Source organism: Hemiscyllium ocellatum, chromosome 16 (genome assembly GCF_020745735.1).
Source record: "Hemiscyllium ocellatum isolate sHemOce1 chromosome 16, sHemOce1.pat.X.cur, whole genome shotgun sequence".
NCBI lineage: Eukaryota > Metazoa > Chordata > Chondrichthyes > Orectolobiformes > Hemiscylliidae > Hemiscyllium > Hemiscyllium ocellatum.
The window spans coordinates 80,367,621-80,392,223 of NC_083416.1; the positions used below are offsets into that span (position 1 = coordinate 80,367,621).

The 24,603-nt window shown below is 40.7% G+C and overlaps 1 protein-coding gene across 1 annotated transcript in view; it reads left to right on the top strand.

The window, feature by feature from the left end:
• Positions 1-24,603, top strand: part of LOC132823111 (uncharacterized) — a 225,643-nt gene that overhangs the window by 38,164 nt on the left and 162,876 nt on the right. The window contains exons 4-7 of the mRNA XM_060836651.1: positions 4,723-4,755; positions 6,256-6,363; positions 14,085-14,182; positions 19,202-21,653. Coding sequence (XP_060692634.1) covers positions 4,723-4,755; positions 6,256-6,363; positions 14,085-14,182; positions 19,202-21,653 — 2,691 coding nt within the window. The remainder of the gene's footprint in view (positions 1-4,722; positions 4,756-6,255; positions 6,364-14,084; positions 14,183-19,201; positions 21,654-24,603) is intronic.

A 24,603-nucleotide genomic window follows, 5' to 3' on the forward strand; every position in this document is an offset into this window, starting at 1 on the left:
CCAGATCCAACCCTCTGGATCCACCCTCTTGATCCGATCCTACCTGTCCATCTTCCATCCTACCTATCCGCTCCACACTTCCCACGGACCTATCACAATCACCTCCTACCTTCACCCAACTATCGCCATGCCATCTAACTTTCCCCAAGCCCCAAACCCCTCCCCCTATTTATTTCTCCACCCTCTTCCACCTCCCTAGTTTTGATGAAGGGTTATGCTCAATACATTGACTCTCTTGCTCCTCAGATGCTGCCTGACCTGCTGTGCTTTTTTCAGTGCCACACTTTATACAAATATGCAACATGGTGCCCATGTGTCCCAACCTCTGAGTTCAAGTTCCAACTGCGCAGAGGTTTGTCAAAACGTGTCTGAACAGGTTGATTGAAAATTTCTGGGAAATATAGGTACAAGCGAGCAAAAAGAATGGACCAACAAGTCTATTGAGCTTGTACCTGAAAGTATTGTTAATAACAAAAAGTCTTTCCTTCAACAAAATAAACACCCAATCGACTTGTAAAGGCAAAAGTAAGAAAAGTTAGACAAAAGTTTAGAAAAGAACTCTATCTCACTAAAAAAAAAAGTAGATTGTCCCCTTAGGTCCCACAGAATAATTAAAAATATATTCCATCATATCATAGAGACATATGGCCCAAGCGTAAATCCCACCTAGCTTCTTGGCCATTTGATGCAGTTGCAGGATCTGTCAAAAGTTTTATATTTTTAACACATTTACAAAATAATTTAAAAATTTAATTCCACGGATATCTGCATTGCTTTATTGTTCATCCCCAGTTGCCATGAGAAGGTAGGTGATTCAATCATTTTTTGTTCAGTGACTTCAGAATAAAGTCAAGAACCATGATGATACAGGACTCCAGTCATTAAAGATCAGAACAACTAGTGGCAAAACAAGCTGTCTGACACAAGTGATGATATATCTACATTGCGTGTTAGATCAATTCAGGGAGCAGGTATAAATCACTATCCTGTATGGAATCATATACAAGTCAGAACAGTACAATACAAGAGAGCAATTTACTTTCTGGCAGGAACTGTTCAGGTCCAACAATTTTAGGGAAGCTTTCTGGGGAGACTTTACATGTAATAGTTGGTTGTTAGTGGTGGTAGTGGAGAGACAGGGAGTGGGTGGTAGGGGGGAATGGCAGAAGAAGTCATTCAGGTAGGTTCTCTGATAATGTTACCACCTCCTTGGCATTTTTCATGGAGAAGAGGATGTTTCACTCTGGCAGTGGTGGGTAGCCAGTTATAGTATTCAATATACAATGAATTGTGCTAACGTGTTATCAATACACAGAACACATCTACCTCTCGCAAGCCCAACCCACCATCCCATGCTTAAACACGTTTGTGTTAAATGATGACCCTGATAGCTCTAATCGGTACTTTTCATACCTCTAGTAATTTAATGTTTCTAAACTGAATGCAGTTTCAAGGAGTGACATGACCACATGATCTCTTCTGATGTATAACCAATTCGTTTGGCTTTTCAGTTTTTTGATATGCTTTTAAGCATTGATTCTACTAAGATCACCATCATGTGCATTCCAGATTCATCCCTGAGCATACCAACACCAATAATGGAATATACATTTTGTTTCCACTTTAGAAAAATATGTTTCAAAAACGCTGAAAGTTTTGAAGGACAAAGCAGATCATGCCATGATATATAATAAAGGGAGAACAATATGTAGAAAGTAATAAATAAAATCTCATAATGATCATCAGCAATGGAAAAAAAATGCAATTAACTCCATAGTTAAACTTTAAATTTGCAAAACCTGATGAGATAGTGGTACTTGGCGAAGTAATCTAGGATCCCAGACTAGGGTTTCAGGGGCATTAATTCAAGTCCAACCAAGACAGAGAGTGAAAATTGAATCTACTTTAAAACTAAACTTTGAATTTTCAAACTTTAAACTTGAATCTGTTTCATCAGTCAGAGCACTGAGTACAGGAGTTGCGGCATTACGTTACAGCTGTACAAGACACTGGTGAGGCCACATTAAGAGTACGACATGCAATTCTGGTTGCCCTGCTTTAAGAAGGATGTTGTTAAACTGAAAAGGGTGCAAGGAAAGATATACACAGATGTTACTGAGACTGGAAGTTTTGCTGGGTAGGGTGGGTTTTTCTTCCTGTGAACCATAGGAGGCTGTGGGGTGACTTCAGATATATTTAAAATCATACAGGGCATAGATAAGACAAAATCTTTTCCCTAGGGTAGGGAATGTGTTGCTGGAAAAGCACAGCAGGTCAGGCAGCATCCAAGGAACAGGAAATTCGACGTTTCGGGCATAAGCCCTTCATCAGGAATGAGGGCTTATGCCCGAAACGTCGAATTTCCTGTTCCTTGGATGCTGCCTGACCTGCTGCGCTTTTCCAGCAACACATTTTCAGCTCTGATCTCCAGCATCTGCAGACCTCACTTTCTCCCCAGGGTAGGGAAGTCAAGAACCAGAGTGCATAGGTATAAGGTGAGACGGTAAAGATTTAAAAGTGACTTGAAGGGCAAATGTTTCACACAGAGGTTGGTGCATATATGGAATGAGCTGCCATAGGAAGTGATAGAGACAAGTACAATTACAATATTTAATAGACATTTTGACAGGTACATGGATAGGAAGGTTTAGAAGGATGTGGGTCAAATATAGGCAAATGAGACTGGTTCAGTTTAGGAAACCTGGTCAACATTGAACGAGTTGGACAGCAGAGGCCAGTTTCCATGCTATGTACCTCCATGACTCTATAATTGAAATTAATAGTTCGTCTAATCTTGCAACAAATGTCAATAAATATAAATATTCAACTAACTCACTAATGTTATTTAGGAAATGAAATCTGCTATCCTTCCCTGATTTGATTTGTATGTGACTCCAGATGCACAGTGGTCTCAACTGCTCTGTAAAATGACCCATCAATTTAATCAGTTCAAGGGCAATTATGGTTAGGCAGTAAATGGTGTCCCAGCCAGTGACACAAATCCTATGAATGAATAGTTTAAAAAAATACACAACCACCTCAAAGAACAATTGCAATGGGTGCATAAAAATATCTGCAATTTCCTTGCTGTAGCATATAGCTCTCTACTGTGGATATATACCACTTGTCTTCGCAGTACTTACACCACAAGGACTGCAGCAGTTAAAAAGTGAAACTTTCACTTTTTCAAGAGCAATTGTGGATAGGCAACAAAATTGATCTTGTGAATAACACCTATGTTCCAAGAACAAACAAAAATAAATCTGAAAATACTTATAAATGATAATTGAAGAGCTTTTACAAATGTTTGCTCCCAACATAACAATTTCTCTATTGGGGCAAATTTTGGGAGGTTAAATTTAGAGTCCAACTAGCTCTATGTACAGTACATTCTGTAGTTACTGTAGACTTTAGCACACAATTTTCTAGAATGTTTTCCATTGAGTGAAATTCTGACATGAAATAAATGTTTGTGAATTAATATTGAAATACGCAACATTTCAAATATGTTTTAAAATAAAAATACTTGAAAAATAAAAACAAAAATTAAGTCAAAACAAAAGGGGCAGAAGGCTGTACATAAATGTAATTTATTTGGCAAATTAAGCAAGAATAAAAATACAACAATTTATATTTCTTTCATAATGTCACAGGAAATATTTGATAAATGAAACAACTCTTAGGCCTTTAACATCCAAAGCATATAACTGATATCTCTCTAGTATAACATCTTTCATTTTCATAAAGAGATCCTTTGATCACCAGTCTGATCATCTCTGATCATCACATCTATTCAGAAAGGGGAGTTCTCTATTCAGCACTTGCAATGTTTTCTGCTGTTTTTGCTTTTAATTTCCAGCAATGATTTATGATATATCTTCAACATAAGAGTTATTGATCTGTGCAGGGCAACATCACAAATTCCTCTTTGCCATGTTTAGGCCAATGAAAACAGGAATTTAAATATTGAATAACTGCATGACCATATCTTAAACATTTACAGGCAGCATCCTATCTATTTTCAGGAGCTGCACATTATTAATTACTTTCAACAAAGTTAAAGAATATGAAGCTTGATTTACTGTCATTTCTGATGTAAAATCATCAGTCTGAAACATTAACATTCTCTTCACAACTGCTAAGTTTTTCCAACATATTCTGTTTTAAATTCAGGTTTTCAGTACTCAGAGTATCTTACTTTCATCAGAAAAAAGATACATTGTTTAGAATACAAAGAGGCAAAGCTATATTTTAGTTAGATATAAACTTGTTTACACCTCTTCTTGAGTAGCATTTTTGCTTCTGGGCAGTGTACCATAGGAAAATATGTTAGCCTTGGCGATACACCAGAATCATGTCAGTTCTAAAAAGATTGAATTGTGAACACTGGTTGCATGAACTGTTTTCTTTAATTCATAGGATGTGGGAATCACTGACAAATCCAGCATTTATTGCATATCCCTAACTGTCCTTCAGAACATGGTGATGAGCTCTCTTCTTGAACCACTGCAGTCTGTGTGATGAAGTTACTCCTGTTGTGATGCAAAGGAGGGAGTTCCAGAATATTGACCAGGTGACGATGAAGGAATGACAAAATATTTCAAAGTTAGGTTTTGTCTGATTTGCAGGGGAAATTGCAAGTGATCATGTTTCCATATGCCTGATTTATTTGAAATTGCAAGTGATTATGTTTCCATATGCCTGATTTCTTTGCTCTAACAGGTATGCGAAGTCAGAGGTTTTGAAGAAACTAAGGTGAGTTTATGCAGTGCAACTTGTGATTGGCTTAGCTGATGGTCCTTGAGTTATAGAGTCATACAGCACAGAAACAGACCCTTCGATTCAAATAGTCCAAGTTAACAATAATCAAAAAATAGACTCATCCCACCTGCCTGACTTTGGCCAATATCCCTCCAACATTTCTCATTCAAGTAATTATCTAAATGTCTTTTATCTCTGTACCTGTACTCACATTCACTGCTTCCTCTGGAAGTTCATTCCGCACACAAACCTTTCTCTGTATATAAAAATTGTTCCTCATGTCATTTTCAAACCTTTCTCCATTTAAAAATATGGCTTCCAGTCTTGAAAAATCTCCTATCCGAGGGAAAAGACACCTGATATTTACCTTATCTATATCCCTCATAATTTTATAAAGCTCTATAAGGTCACCCATCAACCTCTTATACCCCAGTGAAAAAAAATCCCAGCCTATACAGCCTCTCCTTCTAACTCAAACCTTCCATACCTGGCAGACTCCTTGTAAATCTCTTCTGAACCCTCTGCCGTTGTTTGTTTTACCAAAATGCAATACCTCACATTTATCCAAATTAAAATCCATCTGTCACTCTTCAGCTTATTAGCCAAATTGATTAAAATTTCAATTTCAAATTTCAAGTTTCAAAGGTTAACTTTTTTCACTGTCTACTATACCAACAATTTTGGTGTCCTCCACAAACTTACTAGCCATGCCTTTTATATCCTCATCTAAATCATTTACATAAGTGACAACAAAAGGAGACCTAGCATCGATCCCTGTGCTGCACTGGTGGTCACAGGCCTCCAGTCCGAAAAACAACCATCTACTATTACTCTCTCTCTCCTGCTGTTAAGCTAATTTTGTATCCAATTGGCAAGCTCACCCTGAATCCCACATGATCTATCTTTACTAACTAATCTGCCTTGCAAAGCATTGTCAAAAGTTTTACTAAAGTCTATGTAAACAATGTCCACCACTGTGTCCTCATCAATCTTCTTGGTTACTTCCTCAAAAAACTCAATCAAGTTTGTGAGACATGAGTTCCCTTGCATAAAACCATGTTGACTATCTCTAATCATTCCATGTCTCTCTACATATATATAAATCCTATATTTAAGAATCACTTCCAACAACTTACCCACCTCACAGGTCCATCGTTCCCAGGCTTCTCCTTACATCGTTTCTTAAACAAAGGCACAACATCAGCCACTCTCCAACTCAACAGTCATCCGGCACCTTACCTATAGCTATAGATGATACAAATATTTCTGCAAAATGCTCTGTAATTTCCTTGCTAACTTTCCACAACATCCTGGAATGTACTATACCAGGTTCTGGAGATTTAGCTACCTTTATATTTTCCAAGAATTTCTTCTCTGCAATGGGAGGTGTTTTCAAACATTAATGTTTCTCTCCCTGAGTCTCAAGCTTCTGTGCAACTTTGAAATTCAAATAATAATAATAATAATAATAATAAGTTGGGCTGCTTTGTCCAGAATGATGTTGAACATGGTGGAACTGCACACATCCAGGCAAACACAGGACATCATCATACTCTTTACTCGTGTCTTGTAGATGGTACAAAGGCTTTTAGGGAGCCTGAGGTGAGTCACTGACCATAGAACACTCATTGTCCTACCTGATCTTGTAACCATAGTATTTGCATGGCTGGTCTAATTGAGTTTCTGGTGAGGCCAGAATATTAATGCAGCAGTCTAAGCAATGGTAATGCATGGAATGTCAAACAAAGGTGTTTAGATTCTATCACAATGAAAATGATGATCGCAAGGTACTTGTGTGGAACGTGTGTAATGTTTGGTACGTTGTTTATAGATCTTGTTGCATGTAAGCACTGATAGCTTCATTGTCTGAAAACTTTGTACCAGCATCAACAACTATTCTTAGGTCTATCTTTATGATGATGGTGTTGATTATTGCTCATGGAACTAAAAATGGTGTGCTCAGTACACCGCCCTGGGGAACTCCTCTCAGTGTCCTGCAGTTGAGGCAAATGGACTCCAATAATTAGAACAATTTCCTGTTATGTAGGGCTATAACTACAGCCGGTGGGAAATTTTCCCTGTCTCCAAGTGACTTGAACTTTATCATGTTTGTTTCAAAATGTCAATGGCAGTCACTGTAAGGTTATGAATGGAAATCAGGTCTTTTGTCTGTGCTTGGAGAAAGCTTCCAATAAAGTCTGAAGATGAGTGGCGAAGGCAGAATGCAAATGGACTGTCAATGAGCAGGTTATTGGTGAGTAAGCGATGCTTGAAGGTATTGTCAGTAACAGTTCCCATAAACAATGTTGATGATTGAAATTGGATTAATATGGTGAGAACTAAATTAAATTTGTTCTGCTTTTTGTTGATAGATTCTCTTTCAGTCAGTATTCATTTTTGTCAGGTAGATGGCAGTAGGCGGCAGTTTGGGAATGGCTTGAGTTGAGGCACATCTTGTACGAGAGTATATATTCAGCATTATAGCTGGGGCACTGCTGAAGTCCATAGCCTTTGTTATATTCAATGTGCTTAGCCAATTTCTGGTGTCAAATGGATTCAAGAGAATTGGTTGAACACTGTTTTCTGTGATAGTGGGAACTACAAAAAGAGACTAAGATAGATCATCCACTTGGAACTCTTTGATAAAGACTGTTCTAAGTGCTTCATATTCAAATTTGCACTCACCTACTGAGCTTGACTATCACTGAGATTGGCAATATTTAAGAAGATTATATCTTCTACTAAACCTTGTTTAGTTTCCCATCAACACTCAAGATTCCATATGGAATGTTGGTGGAGATTTGATCTTATCTGTGAACTTGCTTAATTTTATAAATTCATAGCTTCAGATTTTGGCTGTTCAAGTCTGCATTGACATAACTATCACAAAATGTGCAGTAATCCCAATTTCCTGCCCTTGCTCCATATCCCTGAATGTCATTTTATCTCATGTGCTCTTGCAAATTCTTTTTAAAGGTTGTAAGGTTTTCTGCCTCTACTACCTTGCCAGGCAGTGCATTCCAGATTTCCACCACCCACTGAGTGAAAATGTTTTTTTCCCACATCCTCTTTGAATACCCTGCCGCTTATCCTAAAATGATGTGCTGTTACGGATTAACGCCTCAAACAAAAGGAACAGCTGGTCTCTATGCACCCTGTCCATACCGCTCAATCTTATGCACCACATTCATGTCTCCCTGAATCTTCTCTGCTCTAGCAAAATCAATCCAAGCCCATCTACTCTCTCCTAATAGCTCAATCTCTCCATCCCAGGCAACATCCTGTTGAACCCCCTTTGTACACCATCTAGTTTAAACACTTCCTCCCTGTAGTGAGGTGAACAGAACTGCACACAGTATTCCAGCTGTGACTTAACCAACACTCTGTACAATTCCAACATTATCTTTGGCTCTTACACTGAATGCCACAACTGATGAAAGTTCAGAATTTTCACCAATAGTTTCCCAACCACTGATGTGAGAATCACCAATCTGTAATTTCCTGGCTCATTTCAATCCCATTCTTGAAAACACTTCAGCCATCCTCCAGTTCTCTGGCATGTCCCCCATGGCCAGAAATGAATAAACATTTGTGTCAGATCCCTTGCAATTTATTGCATTACTTCCTAAAGCAGCCTGAAAACAATTCATCTGGGCAAAGGCATTGTCTATTTTAAGTCCAACAGGGCCTCCAATATCTCCCCATTTCCTATGGCAAGCTGGGCAAGTTCCTCTCAGTCCCTCTTTCTGAATTCTATAACTGTGTTCTTCTTTTCCAGCATGAAGACTGAAGGTAAGTATTCATTTAGCACCCTTCTAGTATCATGTGGCTTCACATACAGGTTGCCCCCTTGGTCTCTAGTGGGCCCTACTCTTTCCCTGTATAACCTTTTAATGTATATTTTTTTTAAAAAACTTAGAATTTGCCCTTATCCTATTCACAAGTCCTTTTTCATGTCTCCTTTTTGCTTTTCTAGTTGCTTTATTTTTATCTGAAACATGCTGTTTCCATGATTTTGCAAGCATATATTTCATATATATTATAAGCATGCATCTTCATCAGCTTTGCACCTCAACTTTAGACACGTGTAGTTTTGATTCTGACTACTTCTTGAAACAGAGTTGGTCACATGGCTGCACTGTAATCAGAATGAAGAATAAGTTCGATCATGAGGCTAGAAATTGTGGTTGCATACAATTCTGCTGTTGACAATAGCTCACAGTGTTTTATGCTTCAAGATTTCTTCTGAATCTACCCCATTTCATTGTCATCAGCAATGTGTATGACTGCCCATCTAGGAAATTTCTGATCCCATTTAGGACAAAGGTAAAGCCACACAATATGATGGAAGGTTCCCTAGCATGAAGAAAGGATTTTGTCTCCACAAAGAATGTGATGCGGCCACTTCTACTATCATGGTCAGTACTAAATTAGGTGAGATCAAGGTCAAGTCAGAGTTTTTTCTCATATTGGTTCTTTCAGAACTTATCACAGGCCCAGTCTGGTGGCACAGTCCCTCAGACTTATGCCAACTTAATTAGTAGTGATGATACTGAGCGACTCATGGTGATGGATGTTGATGCTCCCCCATATTCACTACATTTTATGTCTTTTGGGCTTATACTATTCGGACTACTATGGTGAACGCAACAGTGAATAATACTCATTTATCAGCTGTGAAATAGAAATCAGGGAAAAATAGAAGAAGGCTTTTGTTTCACATCAAATGGTGTCCCAATAAAGACGTTAAAAGTGATTTAAAAATACATTCACCAAGTCAGAATTACAATCCTTTAAAACATTAAAGAAATAGGCCACTATCTACCTATTCTAGCTCTTCAAAAGAATTGCAAGTTACTGCTCATTCCCTATTCATTGTACATAACCCTCAACATTTTTAGATTAGATTAGATTAGATTACTTACAGTGTGGATATTTTGCGTATTCAATTGCTGTAGTTCACAGATCCCACTGTCATCATCCCTGCACTCCAGAACCCTGAGGGGAACATCATCACTGCTCATGACTCCACCCCCATTCCCCCCAACATCACGCCCACTCCAGTTACAGGCTCTGCCCCCACTCCCAGCTCCACACCTACACCAGGTCCTAGCTCCAAGCCCTGCCGAGTTTTCACCATTCCCCTCACTGAGGATGAATGATCAGTCCTCAGCTAGGGCTTACCTATATCCCCCTCCATTCACGCATCAATGAATTTAATATGCATCGTGACGTCAAACAATTCTTCCACTGCCTCCACAGCCGAGCTTACTTTTACAATCAGGACTCCCGCCCACCTTCTGAGGACCCCTTCACTCACTTCCAACACACTCCATCCACCTGGGCACACTGCACTGGCCTATTACCCACCCTCGACCTCTTCATTTCCAACTGCTGCCGAGATATTAATGCCTCAAACTGTCTACAACCATCCCCCACTCCAACCTCTCACCGTCACAACGCGCAGCCCTCCATCCCTCTGCTCCAATCCCAACCTCACCATCAAACCAGCAGATAAAGGGAGTGCTGTGGTAGTTTGGTGCACTGACCTCTATATCGCTGAAGTCAGACGCCAACTCGAAGACACCTCCTTCTACCGCCTCGTTAACCATGACCCCACCCCCCCCCCCATCACCAAACCATTATCTCCCAGACCACACAGAACCTCATCATCTCAGGAAATCTCCCACCACAGCTTCTAACATCGTGGTCCAGGAACCCCACATCACCTGATTCTACCTCCTTCCCAAGATCCACAAGCCTGACCACCCCGGCCGACCCATTGTCTCAGCCTGCTGCTGCCCCACCGAACTCATCGCCACCTACCTTGATACTGTCCAATCGCCCCTAGTCCAGGAACTCCCCACATATGTTCCAGACACCACCCACACCCTCCACCTGCTCCAAGACTTCCATTTCCCTGGCCCCCAATGCCTGATCTTCACCATGGACATCCAATCCCTCTACAACTCCATCCGCCATGACCAGGGCCTCCAAGCCCTCTGTTTCTTCCTTTCCCAACATCCCCAGCAGTATCCTTCCACTGACACTTTTATTCATTTGGCTGAACTGGTCCTCACCTTTAACAATTTCTCCCTCGAATCCTTCCACTTCCTCCAGACAAAAGGGGTAGCCATGGACACCCATATGGTCTTAGCTATGCCTGTCTCTTTGTTGGCTACATAGAACACTTCATCTTCCATAGTTACACTGGCACCACTCCCCACCTCTTCCTCCATTACATTGATGACTGCATTGGCGCCACCTCGGGCTCCCGCGAATTGGTTAAGCAGTTCATCAACATTGACATATTTTACAAACCCACCAACTCCCACAGCTACCTGGATTACGCCTCTTCCCACCCTGCCTCCTGCAAAAATGCCATCCCATATTCCCAATTCCTCCAGCTTCGCTGTATCTGCTCCCAGGAGGACCAGTTCCACCAAAGAACACACCCGATGGCCTCCTTCTTTAGAGATCGCAATTTCCCTTCTCACGTGGTTGAAGATGCCCTCCAATGCATCTCATCCACATCCTGCACCTCTGCCCTCAAACCCCACACCCCCAATCATAACATGGACAGAACCCCCCCGTTCCTCACTTTCCACCCTAACCTTCGCATTAACCATAACATCCGCTGACCTTTCTGCCTCCTCCAAACGGACCCCACCACCAGAGATATATTTCCCTTCCCACCCCTTTCCACAAAGACTGTTCCCTCCGTGACTACCTGGTCAGGCCCATGCCCCCAACAACCCACCCTCCCATCCTGGCACCCTCCCCTGCCACCGCAGGAATTGCAAAATCTGTGCCCACACCTCCTCCCTTACCACCATCCTAGGCCCCAAAGAAGCCTTCCACATCCATCAAAGCTTCACCTGCACATCCACCAATGTTATTTATTGGCTCCATTGCTCCCGATGTGGTCTCCGCTACACTGGGGAGACTGGAAGCCTCCTTGCAGAGCACTTCAGGGAACATCTCCGGGACACCCGCACCAATCAACCACACCGCCCCTTGGCCCAAAATTTCAACTCCCCCTCCCACTCTGCCAAGGACATGCAGGTCCTGGGCCTCCTCAACTGTTGCTCTCTCACCACCCAATGACTGGAGGAAGAAGGCCTCATCTTCCAACTCGGAACACTTCAACCCCAGGGCATCAATGTGGACTTCACCAGTTTCCTCATTTCCCCTCCCCCCACCTTACCTCAGTTCCAACCTTCCAGCTCAGCACTGTCCTCATGACCTGTCCTACCTGCCAATCTACTTTCCCACCTAATCCACTCCACCCTCCCCTCTGACCTATCACCTCCATCCCCACCCCAATTCACCTACTGTACTCTTTGCTACCTTCCCCCACCCTCCTCTCTGACCTATCACATCCATCCCCACCCCCATTAACCAATTGTACTCTTTGCTACTTTCTACCCAGCCCCACCTCCCCCCTCCCTCTCCGCGCACCTCCCCCTCTCCGCGCCCCCCCCACTCCCAATTTATCTCTCCACCCTTCCTGCCTCTATTCCTGATGAAGGGCTTTTGCCCGAAACGTCGATTGTCCTGGTCCTCAGATGCTGCCTGACCTGCTGTGCTTTTCCAGCACCACTCTAATCTAAACTCTGTTTTCCAACATCTGCAGTCCTCACTTATGCCTTGCTGTCAGTTTTCTGTCAATCAATATACGACAATTCAAAGCCTAAAAACTAATATTCTTCTTAACTCCCCGACAGCATTTCTTTGGCCAATTATCTTGAAGTTTTGTGCATCAATTCCCCTCTGTCAATGAAAAGCAATTATTCTCAATTTGTTACATCAAAAAGTCTCGTACATTTCCTTGTTCTGATTGGAAACTTGCTGTTGAGTAAAGAAGTTGGAGCAGAAACAATCAATAATTCCAAAGGGAAACTGGATGGACACTTCAAAGAAATAATCTTGAAGAGTACAGAAAGTGAATGAGAATCGACATGGTTCGACATGGAGGCCACGTGCCCTCCTGTGTCATAAATGGCTATATGTCTCACTTTGAATGCCTTTACAAAATCTTCCCTAAACGATTTTGTTTGAAGAGAACAATCCCAGTTTGACTAAACATACTTAAATGGACATAACTGAATTCCCTCATCTCATTGTTATTGATCTCCTCTGCATCTAATTTAAAGTTCCAATCTATTTTCTATCATATAGCGTACAGACGTGAACAATCATGAAATTGCGATCTAACCCAAGAGGGAGATTATAATCAGAGTTTATCTCAAGATAATCAAGCATAATAAAGATAAACAATTTCATTCAGGGGGGTATTCAGAAGAAGAAAGCAGTTTCCAAAAATTAGAGTAATGGCCTACAGGAAAAAAAATGAAGACATTCTTCTTCATATATAAGGTAATATAATTGTAAAGCTCCATCCTCACTTCCCCACCCTAATAAAGCTGTGAATACTGCATCAACAGAAATGACCAAGACTGAGAAAAACAAATTTTTGTCAGACAAGATTATCAAGGGTTTTAAATCAAAGGTTGCTCAATGAAAGGGAGGAAGACATAAGTCCTGAACTAATAGAATCATAGGCTTTGATAGTCTGAATATCTTTCTGCTGTATCTCCATTACTAACACAGTTGCATTTTTGGTTAGGTATTGATGCTTTAAATGAGACTATCAAAAAAGATGTGTGAGATGAGCATATAATTTTGTTTAATCATCTTTGTTGATCAAAATTTAGTGTAGAATGCTCCCTGACAAAATATGCTGGTAAGATAGATTGAAGAGACAGCAGATCTTACAGATTTGGGAGACCATAATAATGTAAAGTCCAACCAAACCGTTGTTGTTCTAAGCTGTTGCATTATTTGCAAGAGCAGTGTAGTAACCCAATTGCTTCCTTATCACCTCCAAATGCCTTTCTGGATAGTGATCGTTGAAAGGATTTGTAGCTCAGGTTGAGCTGGAAAGTTTGTTTTCAGACATTTCATCACCATACCAGATAATATCATCAGTGAAACTCTGGTGAAGTGCTGTTAGTATTTCTGGCTTTCTATTTATGTCTTTAGGTTTCTCTGGGTGGGTGGTGTCATTTCTGGCTCTTTTTCTAAGAGGATGATAGATGTGGGTCCAAATCGATGTATATATTGATAGAGTTCTGCTTTGAATGCCATACTTCAAGGAATTCTTGTGCATGTCACTGTTTGGCTTGTCCTCGGATAGATTTCTTAAGTGTCCTTCTTCGTCTGTATGCAAGGACACTAGTGATAGTGGGTCATGTCTTTTTGTGGCGAATTGATGTTCATGTATTGTGATGGCTAGTTTTCTGCCTGTTTGTCTAATGTAGTGTTTGTTACAGTCCTTACAAGGTCGCACATACTGCAGCACTGAGGAACTAAAAAGAGCGAAAGAGAAATACCTATACCGCATAGTCAAGAAGAACGGGTATCCAATAAACACAGTCTGCAAATTCCTCAGCAACAAACCGAAACAAGCAGACACAATGTTCCCAGAAACCCTTGTCACTTTGCCCTACATCAAAGACATCTCTGTAATGCTTTGCAGACTATTCAAGACATCTTGACATCATGGTAGCCCACAGACTTATCAACACACTAAATCAGTGGCTAATTAACTTAAGAGACTCTATACAAACAACAAGCAAAACAAATGTCATTTACAAAATACCTTCCAAGGACTGTAACAAACAATACATCAGACAAGCAGGTAGAAAGCTAGCTACCAGGATACATGAACATCAACTAGCCACAAAGAGATATGACCCACTATCACTAGTATCCTTACATACAGATGAAGAAGGACACCACTTTGACTGGGACAACACATCCATCCTAGGACAAGCCAAACAGAGACATGCACAAGAATTCCTTGAAGCAGGGCACTCCAAATGGAACTCTATCAATAAGCATATTGATCTGGACTCCTCTGAGAAAAAGAACCGAAAATGACATAACCCATCCAAAAAAACCTAAATAACATAGATAGAAAGCGGGACATATCACCAGCGCATCACTGGAGGCTCACTGACGATTTTACCTAGTATGATGATGAAACTTCTGAAAACAAACCTTCCAGTTCAGCGAGCAAACTTATGTCCAGAACGTTGTTGGATAAATTAGAAAAAAACCATTTGTGTAAATGCATACTTATACAATATAATCCAACTGGATTAGTCATATATTTGCAATACATTTAATAGCATTTACTGGACTTGTTAGTTGAACATAATGCTGCTCCTTAAAGTCCTTGCATTATGTTTGGCAGTCAGCAAGTGAAAATTTTAAAAATGGCTGAACTGTCATGACGAAGGTAGAATAATTTATTGGAAAATATCTGAGAAATGTAAACAAAATAGGGTGATAATTGTCAGAGATTTCAACAACTAGGATAGAATCATATTTAAAAGTTATAGAGGAGACAGAATTATTGAAATGAGAAAAATGGATTCAAAAGAGCAGTTTAGGACTTAGCTTTAGGAAAAGCAGTTCAACAGTTGGAATGCAGCATTAGGAAGCCAACATTTTTGATAAAAGTCATCATGACTCAGTTAGATTTATGCTAGTTATGGAGAAGGACAAAATAGACAGAGAGCACATTCTCATTTGAGGGAAAAAGAAATTTCAAGAAGTTTGATTATGATGTAGCAAATGTGAACTGCAAATAGCTACTTAAAAGTAATTCAATATCAAATGGTGTGAAAGACTTATGGAAAAAATATGGAGTTTTTTATTCATATAGAGGATATGGGCTTTGCTGGCTGGGATAGCATTTATCATCCATCATAAATTGCCCTTGAGAAGGCAATGGTCAGCTGCCTTCTTGAAACACTGTAGTCCATTTGGTGTAGGGACATCCATAATGCTGTTAAGGAGGAATTTCCAGGACATGGTAATACAATTCCAAATCAGTATAATTTGTGACTTGAAGGGGAATTTGCATTTGGGTGGTTTTCCCAAGGTGGCAGTGGTCATAAATGTGAAAGTGCTATCTAAGGGGCATTGGTGAATTTCTGCAGTATAACTTGTGAATGGTTCATACTGCTATTATTGTGTATTGCTGTTGAATGGACTGAATGTTTGAGAATGTGCCAAACAAGTAGTTTGTTTTGGCCTACATGGGATAAGGCTGAAGATACTGGCCCTGATGAGAGACTTTACAGTGGGCTGTTATGTGAGTGGAGTTACTTTGAATCATTACGTTCAGCGGAGAGCTAAGATTGCATGAAATCACCAGCTGCTGTCTCTACTAAATCATTCAGTATTGGTTACATGCAGAGTTGATTTCAAATAAGGCATATTCATGTCACAGAGACCTGTATAAAAGCAGTCCAGGAAATCCCTGATTTCAGCAGCAACTCCAGAGACCAAAAGCTGTGAAGAAATCGTCTGCATCAGGAAGCATGATGAATATATTAAGAAGAACTCTCCTGAGTAATCATGCTTAGATTTGGTCACAGATCCTGGGGCAATAAGGGATGGTGATTGAGATATTTCTAGCAGTTAAAGCTTTGCATCATTCACTAAATACTTAATAAATTAATTCAGCTTGATAGAGCCGTAAGTCTCTCTTCTGCATCTTCGTCTATATATGTACAGTTGTCTCACCGAGACGGGCAACACCAGCTTCTCGAGTGTTGTTGGAGCTACATTCAGTATGACAACTAGGGATTATTCCACCATACTCCAGCTTTGTGCATTGTAGACAGTGGAGAGAAATTGGCAAGTCAGGATATAAGCTATAGAATGCAGGATTCCTAACTTCTGACTGGTCTTGCAATCACACTAGTGATATGAATAGTCCTAGATCAGTTCTGGTCAGTGTTCAAGCACGAGATTCAGTGTTGATAATGCCACTGAATGTTCAGGGGAAATGCATAGATTCTCTCAAGTTGCAGTCTAACATTGTCTGCTACATTTGTGGCACCAATGTTATTTGCCACTTGTCAGTTACTTGGGTTTTGTATGGGTCTTGTTGTTTTGGACATGGACAGTTTAAATACCTGAGTCGCAAGTAATGTTGAACGATATGCAAACATCGTCATACTTGATTTTCTGATGGAGGGAAGGTCATGGACTAAGCAAGTGAAGATGTATTAAACCTGCCTCAACACATAAGGGGAGAAAGTGAGGACTGCAGATGCTGGAAATCGGAGTTGAAAAGTGTGGCACTGGAAAAGCACAGCAGTTTAGGCAGCATCCGAGGAGCAGGAGAATCGACATTTCGGACATCAGGAATGATGAAGGGCTTATGCCTGAAACGTCAATTTTCCTGCTCTTTGGTTGCTGCCTGACCTGCTGTACTTTGGCACCACGCTTTTTTGACGCATTACACATGACAATATCTAAAATGGCCAAACCTTTAGTCTGATCCACAAAATATTATTCCAGGAAATAATCCCCAGTACACAAATGAATTACTCCTCATGGCTACCTCTGCCAATCTGACCATTCCAAGTCACCCGTGATTAATATACCACCTTTGTAACATGCCCTCATTTGCTGCTGATTTATTCTCTGCCCCAGCCTTAGACATTGTAAGGGGCCACAGATGACTACTATCATTTCGTTTTCACTTCTTACCTCTAGCCATATGGATTCTATGTCTACTGATCCAAGACAATTTCTTGCTATCACACTTATTCAATTCTGCTCCCCAAAATGCTAAGCAACCTCGCTTCCTACCTGTCCTTTTGAAAGGTCACATACCCCTGAATACTAGGTTGCCAGCTTTGAACTCCTCATAAACCACATGTCTGTAATGAATAATTCATTTATTTTGTTCTGAATTCTACACACATTAAAGTTAAAAAGTCATCAATATTGCTTTTTTTACGATTTTTTCTTCCTTTGATCCTATTAACTGCAGTTTATTTTTCTGTATTTGTATACTCTGCCCCTTTCTGTTTCACTGTTGGTATGCCTTAACCTTCAGGACTATGGAATAAGGGGTGAAAAGTATGATGAGTCATTTTTTTAAAAATCAGCCAACGCTCATGATGAAGCAAATTACATCTTCCTGCATCTTACATTTCTGAGGTTACAGTAAGGCGTTTTATCATGGACAAAACAAAAAAAGATTAAACATCATTGTCAATACTTCTGCGACATAGCAATATCAGGTAATCAGCTGTTGGTGTTCCATTACTTTGTCAAAGTACTGCATTTTAAATGAAGCTGCAGTTGCATTAGTATGAATGGTCACTTGGACTCTTCCTTCAGCTGTGACCTTAATTGTTGGATAAGAATCGTCTTAAGAAATTAGTTCTGTGTTATTGAGCTTAATATGACAACTTTACTTTCGTGCCAGGATTACTAAAGCTGGATTCCCTCCTGTCCGTTTACATAACTGGACTCAAGATCATCGTTAGCGGTTTCTGTCGTTCATTGAAGTATTTCCTGTGCCTTTAAAGTCTACGCGTGGGAGTCATTTAGTTTGATTAAATGAAATGCCACCACCATGAATATAACACTGGCGGAGAAAGAAATTAAATTTCCAGCAAATGGTTTCTTTCGCTGCTTGTCCCTGCTATCGCCTGTGCGTGGAATAGTAAACAGTGTGACTGTGCATTCGAGTTGCTTTATATCGCCTGGAACTTCCAATCAATGCAGCAGCCAAATAGATTCCGAATAATATTGAGATTGTATGAACTGTTGTAAGCAAACTCTTTTTCGGCTAGACATAACTGATTATTCTTTAAAGCACACGTTTTGAATATAGCCCGGGAAAAAAATAACAAGGAGACCTAATCTTAAAAGTCCGATAGGTTCATTATTTTAACAAAATAAAAATAAAACTTCTGTATTTAAAAAAAACTATAAGTCAGCAAGACATGACAAATTGTTTCGTTTGAAGTTCGCTTAACCAAGTCTGTAACGGAAACTGGCAATAAGATTTCTCGACTCACAATAACATTTCTGGGAGTTTTATCTTCGCCATTGTTTTTTTCAGGAACTGACGAACACGGTGGCGGGAATGAGCAGGTCGTAAATGCATGTAGCACGTTTAAAATACTAAAACAAAAAGCCTAGCTTTACAATAGTTGGTCGGATTTCATGCAATGTACACATACCCACACCTCTTTTATTTCTTAACTATTAACGAACTACACGCCAAATGACAACTTCCTTCTGCACTGTTGACGCAGTCCACGACTGTACCGTGCAATAATTGGCCGAGACTCTTTGTGTCGCTGTGTACCAATGAGGTACTCAAATGCTGCCAGAGATCCATCTCTCCTCCCCCTTACACCACGTACAGCGAAGAATCGGAAAGAAGGGAAAGCACTGACTCGGTGTTTACATTCACATTCAACAGCCATCTTTTCCATGCAGTCTTTCTCAACTATTGGGAACGGATATCAAGTATTCATCGCGACATTTTGGATCATACAAGTGGTTGGCGCCTTGGATTCCTACAGCACTCCGAATGCGAAGACTAATTCAGACAGAGAATGCTAGTGTGGTCTTTTATTTTCCTGCTTTGTATCTGGGAAAATGTCTCTGGACAGATCCGTTATTCAATTCCTGAAGAACTGGAACAGGGAGCCTTTGTTGGGAATGTCGCCAGGGATTTAGGCTTAGACGTGAACCAATTAGCTAATCGCAAGCTTCGGTTAATGTCTGAGGCCAATGAGCGGTATTTTAAGGTAAACTTAGATAATGGAGAGTTGCGCGTGAATGTTAAGATAGACAGAGAGAAACTCTGTGGACAAAATGCTAGATGCGTGCTTACTAATAACATTATCATCGAAAATCCGGTGGAGCTCTACAGCGCTGAAGTTGAGATATTGGATATAAATGATAATTCACCCAGTTTCTCAAATGATGAGCTCCGTCTGGAGATTGTGGAATCAGTTCCGCTGGGAACGCGCTTCCTGCTCCCGAGCGCGCACGATCCAGACGTGGGGACCAATTCCATCAACGCTTACCATTTGAACGCAAATCAACACTTTGCCTTAGAGGTCAAGAACAGCAGTGACGGCAGTATAACTGCGGTCTTAGTGCTAACCAAAGTTTTAGACAGGGAAGCGTTAGCGATTCATCGATTAACTCTGACAGCTATTGACGGTGGAACTCCAGTAAGATCTGGCACGTCCCAAATTCTTATCACTGTTCTCGATGTCGACGACAATTGGCCGGTGTTCGAGCAGGCAGTGTACAAGGTGAAGTTACCGGAAAACGTGCCAGTGGGTACTTTGGTTATCAAGCTCAATGCCACTGATTTGGATGAAGGTTCGAATGGCCAAATAAGCTATTCCTTCAGCAGCAGTACCCCATCCGGAGTGCGTGACCTCTTCAGTCTCGGGTCCAGAATGGGAGAAATTAGAGTCAAGGGGGTATTGGATTTTGAGGAGGATAACTTTTATGAGATTAATATTGAAGCAAAGGATAGTATTCACTTTGCGGTTTGCAAAGTTGTAGTAGAGATAATTGACGTGAATGATAATGCACCCGAGATAACCTTAATGTCAGTATCTAGCCCGGTCCGCGAAGATGTCCAGCCCGGGACTGTAGTAGCACTGATGCGTGTAACAGATCGAGATTCAGGAATAAATGGACAGTTTGAATGCCAGATTCCGGGTGAGCTACCATTTAATCTCAAGTCATCCTTGAAAAATACATATACACTGACTATCAGTCATCACCTGGACCGAGAGATAAATTCCCAATATACGGTCCACGTAATCTGCACTGATGCAGGATCTCCTCCTCTCTCAGCGAACAAAACCATTCTGGTTCAGATTTCAGATATGAATGACAATGCACCACGTTTTGCACAGCTTTCCTATACGGTATATGTCCCCGAGAACAGTCCTGCTGGCTCATCTATTGGTGCTGTCTCTGCTTTGGATCCGGATCAAAACCAGAACGCACATATTGTGTATTCGATCCTGAACAGTCTGGTTCATAACATGCCTGCGTCCGCTTACGTTTCAATCTCCTCGGACGCCGGTGTCCTCTATTCCCAACGCCCCTTCGACTACGAGGAACTCAAAAACTTTCAGATCCACGTGCAAGCTCAGGATAGTGGATTTCCGGTCCTTGACAGCAACGTTACCGTCAACATTGTGGTCCTTGACCAGAACGATAACGCACCCCAAATCATCTCCCCATTGACCAACAACGATTCTGGGATCACTGTGCCCCGCTCTGCGGAACCCGGCCACCTCGTGACCAAAGTGATGGCTGCAGATGCGGATTCTGGCCAGAATGCACGTTTGACTTACCAGTTGCTGGAGGCTACTGACTCGGGCCTATTCACCATAGCACATGGTTCAGGAGAGATCAGGACAATTCGTCATTTCATGGAGAAGGACGACCCCATTCACAAACTCATTGTTTTAGTTAAAGACAATGGCCACCCACCCCTTTCAAGTACAGTAACCATCAATGTATTAATAACAGATAATAACGCAGAAACGCTATCAGATCAAATTCCTCAAGTCCATGATGTCCGTCCCAATTCTAACTTAGCTTTTTATTTGATAATCACTCTAGCTTCAACCTCCTCCATTCTCCTTGTGATTCTAATCGTCCTCATCGTGACCATGTGCCACTCTGATAGAAGTAGGTCTCGTTGCTGTGACCTTTCCCCATCCTGTTGCAATTTAAATCGGTGGCACACGGACGACACTTTTCCAAATTCCCATCTATATTTTCAAACTGTACCTGACTATAAAGGAACGCCACACTTCGTTGAGTTGGTGGGTAATGGGTCGCTCTCTCGAACATACTCCTATAAAGTTCGTCCAAATCAGTTATCAAGTAAAGGAGATTTTGTCTTCTTAGCACCGTACAATACAGCAACTTTGCAAAATGACGCAGCCAATACTGATACACTTCTAGCAGAGTGGAGAGGAGAGTTAACGAATAATTGGAAAAATCCACATTCTGAGGTGAGTTGTCATTTGATTTCATTAAAATAATCTTGGCACAATCAAACTATGAACAACCAAAGCCACTACATTTCAACAGTAATCTCGCAGTGTGAATTGAGTGTCAATGCCTTTCTTCTTCCCAGATGTTGACTGTTTTCTGAGGAAGGGTCACCGACCCTCAAACTTAACTTTGGCTTCACAGATGCACCCAGACCTGCTGAGCTTTTCCAGCACCTTCTGATTTTGTTGGTGGTGGTGAATGTCTTTCTTGCAGTTGCCTTGTTGGTAGTTGATACCCGATGCCAGATTGGACCTTCATTAAAAGGGTAACTGCAACTTTGCTGTCAAGTCAAGCTTTTTTGCCTTAAAACTACATTTAATGTTGGAATATATCCTGGGACCTGCATGGGCCAAACTGATCAAGAATTCCATTTTATTGCTTTCCTGATATAGCTGCAATGTACAAAATGAAAAGATGTGCATAAGTCAGTGGAGTTATGGGAAGGTATAATACCTAATGGATATGACTGCTTAGATGAAGACAAACCACTTAAGTAATGAATAAAGAACTGCAGATGCTGAAAATGTAAAAGAAAAACAGAAATTGTTTAAGAAATTCAGCAGCTCTGACAGCATCTGAGAATGTTCTTCAGAACTGAAGTGGAAGTTACTGGGCTTGAAACTTTAATTTTGCTTTCTCTCTGCAAATGCTGCCAGACCTGCTGAGTTTCTCCAGCAATTTCTGTTTTTTGTTTTATTGAGGTAATGCCTTTCATGCCTATCAGAAAAAAAACAAGGAAATTGGGATCACTGGTAGCTCAAGTCAAACTTTAGGTATCCAATATCATTTGCACCATAGTATCACATTAAACATTACATAACAGAGATGACATTCAGCCCATCATATCAACACCACTGTATCCTTTGCTGTTTTCTTTAAATGATATGTACAGATGGGATCTAGTTCTAAAATTGATTGAGAGGTATTGCATTGAATGAAACTCCAGTACAATACCAAATCCAGTTTTAAAGATCTCTTGAGCTCCTGGGTGCCTTAGAGAACTGCACAGAGCTTGAAATTGATTCAGAATGTGGACATTACAATTACACTGTCAAAACACATTGTATTCATCTTCTAACCATCTGTGCAGAGGTCTCACTTGTAGTCCTGAAAATTCAATTTGGAAAAAGGCAGTAAAAATAAGTCACTGCAGTGTTGTAATCAATATTGTAGCTTCAGGTCTCAGAATCTGTTCTGACTTGGAACAAACATAACTGAAACCTAACACATCAGTCTTTTCACTCCCTGTGGTTATAATATCATGGAGTGATTTTCAGCTTCTGCCTGCTTATTCAACATCTGATAAATGGATAGTGGGCACACAAAAAACAGGGGTAGGAACCCTTTGTTTCTCCTTCCACACCTAAGGTCTGCATGATATAATTATCAGAAGGACTTCTAAATATGAAAATAATTGTCTTGCCAACTTCAGGCATGCAACAATTTAAGCACAAAAAACAACATTATACAGCACATCATATGAAACTTAGATTTCCATATTGCCATTCCATTAGAACAACAGAAACTGATCCATTTATTTGTACCTAGTGGCAAGTTGAAGCAGCGGTCCTTAAAGTGTATGCTGGTAACACCTATGCAAAAATATTGCACATTCTTGTGCACCTGATCCGATCCTGATTTTCAAGCTGTGACAATGAATGTGGTACTTATTTTGAGGGTACAGTTCATGACCTGCGTTGGAAGTAATCTGAGAAAGGAAACAAGTTAAATTACATCTTTTAGTTGGAAGTAGAAAATTCTCTGCATCTTATCAAGGAAGATTGTTAAAAAGATGCAAGCCCACAATAATATGGAGATCATGGTATTTTAGGGATCTGAACTGGACTAACACTATAAATATCATGCCTGAAGAGGAAGTCAGAGGCCAGAAATCCAGAAGGGACTAACTCACATCATGATTTCCCAAACTTTTCCACTATCTACAAGGTACAGGTCAGAAGTGTTTGGAATATTCCCAGTTTGCCAGAATGAGTGCAGTTCCAACAATAATCAAGACACCATCTAACACATCTGCTTAACGTCTTTATTCTCTTGTGGGATCTTGGGATCACTGGCTGAGCCAGTATTTATTACCCTTCCCTAGTTTCCCAAGAGGAGATGGAGGTGCATCACCTTCTTTAACTGCTGTAGTCTATGTGCTGTGGGTGACCCTCATGCTGTTAGGAAGGGAGTTCCAGAACTTTGATCCAGCAACAGTTAAGGAACAGTGATATAATTCCAAGTCAGGATGTGTGTAGTTTAGAGAGGAAATTACAGGTGTTGGCATTCATATGTAACTGCTGCTCTTGTCCTTCTGATGAAAGTGGATGTGGGTTTGGAAGGTGCGAAGAAGCCTTATTGAAATTCTCCAGTGTATCTTGTGCAAAGTGCTACTGAGTGTCAATGGTAGAATGACAGAACGTTTCTGGATGTGGTGCCAATCAAGCAAGCTGCTTTGTTCTGAATGATGTCAAACCACTTCACCATAATACCAAACGAAGTCAGAATAGGAGTGTCTGTTTGGCCCCTGAAGCCTGCTCCACCTAATCAATAAAATCATGGCTGATGTGACACTCTTCATATCCACATTTCTGTCCCTTACCCAACTGACTGATTCCCCGACTGATCAAAAATCTATTTACCTCCTAACCATAATCATCTATTTTAAATATACACAAGAAATCTGCCTTCATACTTCACAATGGCAAGAAGCTTAGGAGACACACAACCATATGAGAGAAGAAATTGTCCTCATCTCAGGCTTTAATTGGTGCCCTTAATTCTGACATTATGAGATTTGGACCTGTACTGTCCCATGAGGGGAAACATCCTCTTAGCATTTACCCTATCAAGCCCTGTGAGAATCCTACATATTGCAATGAAATCATCTCTCCTGATTCTAAACTC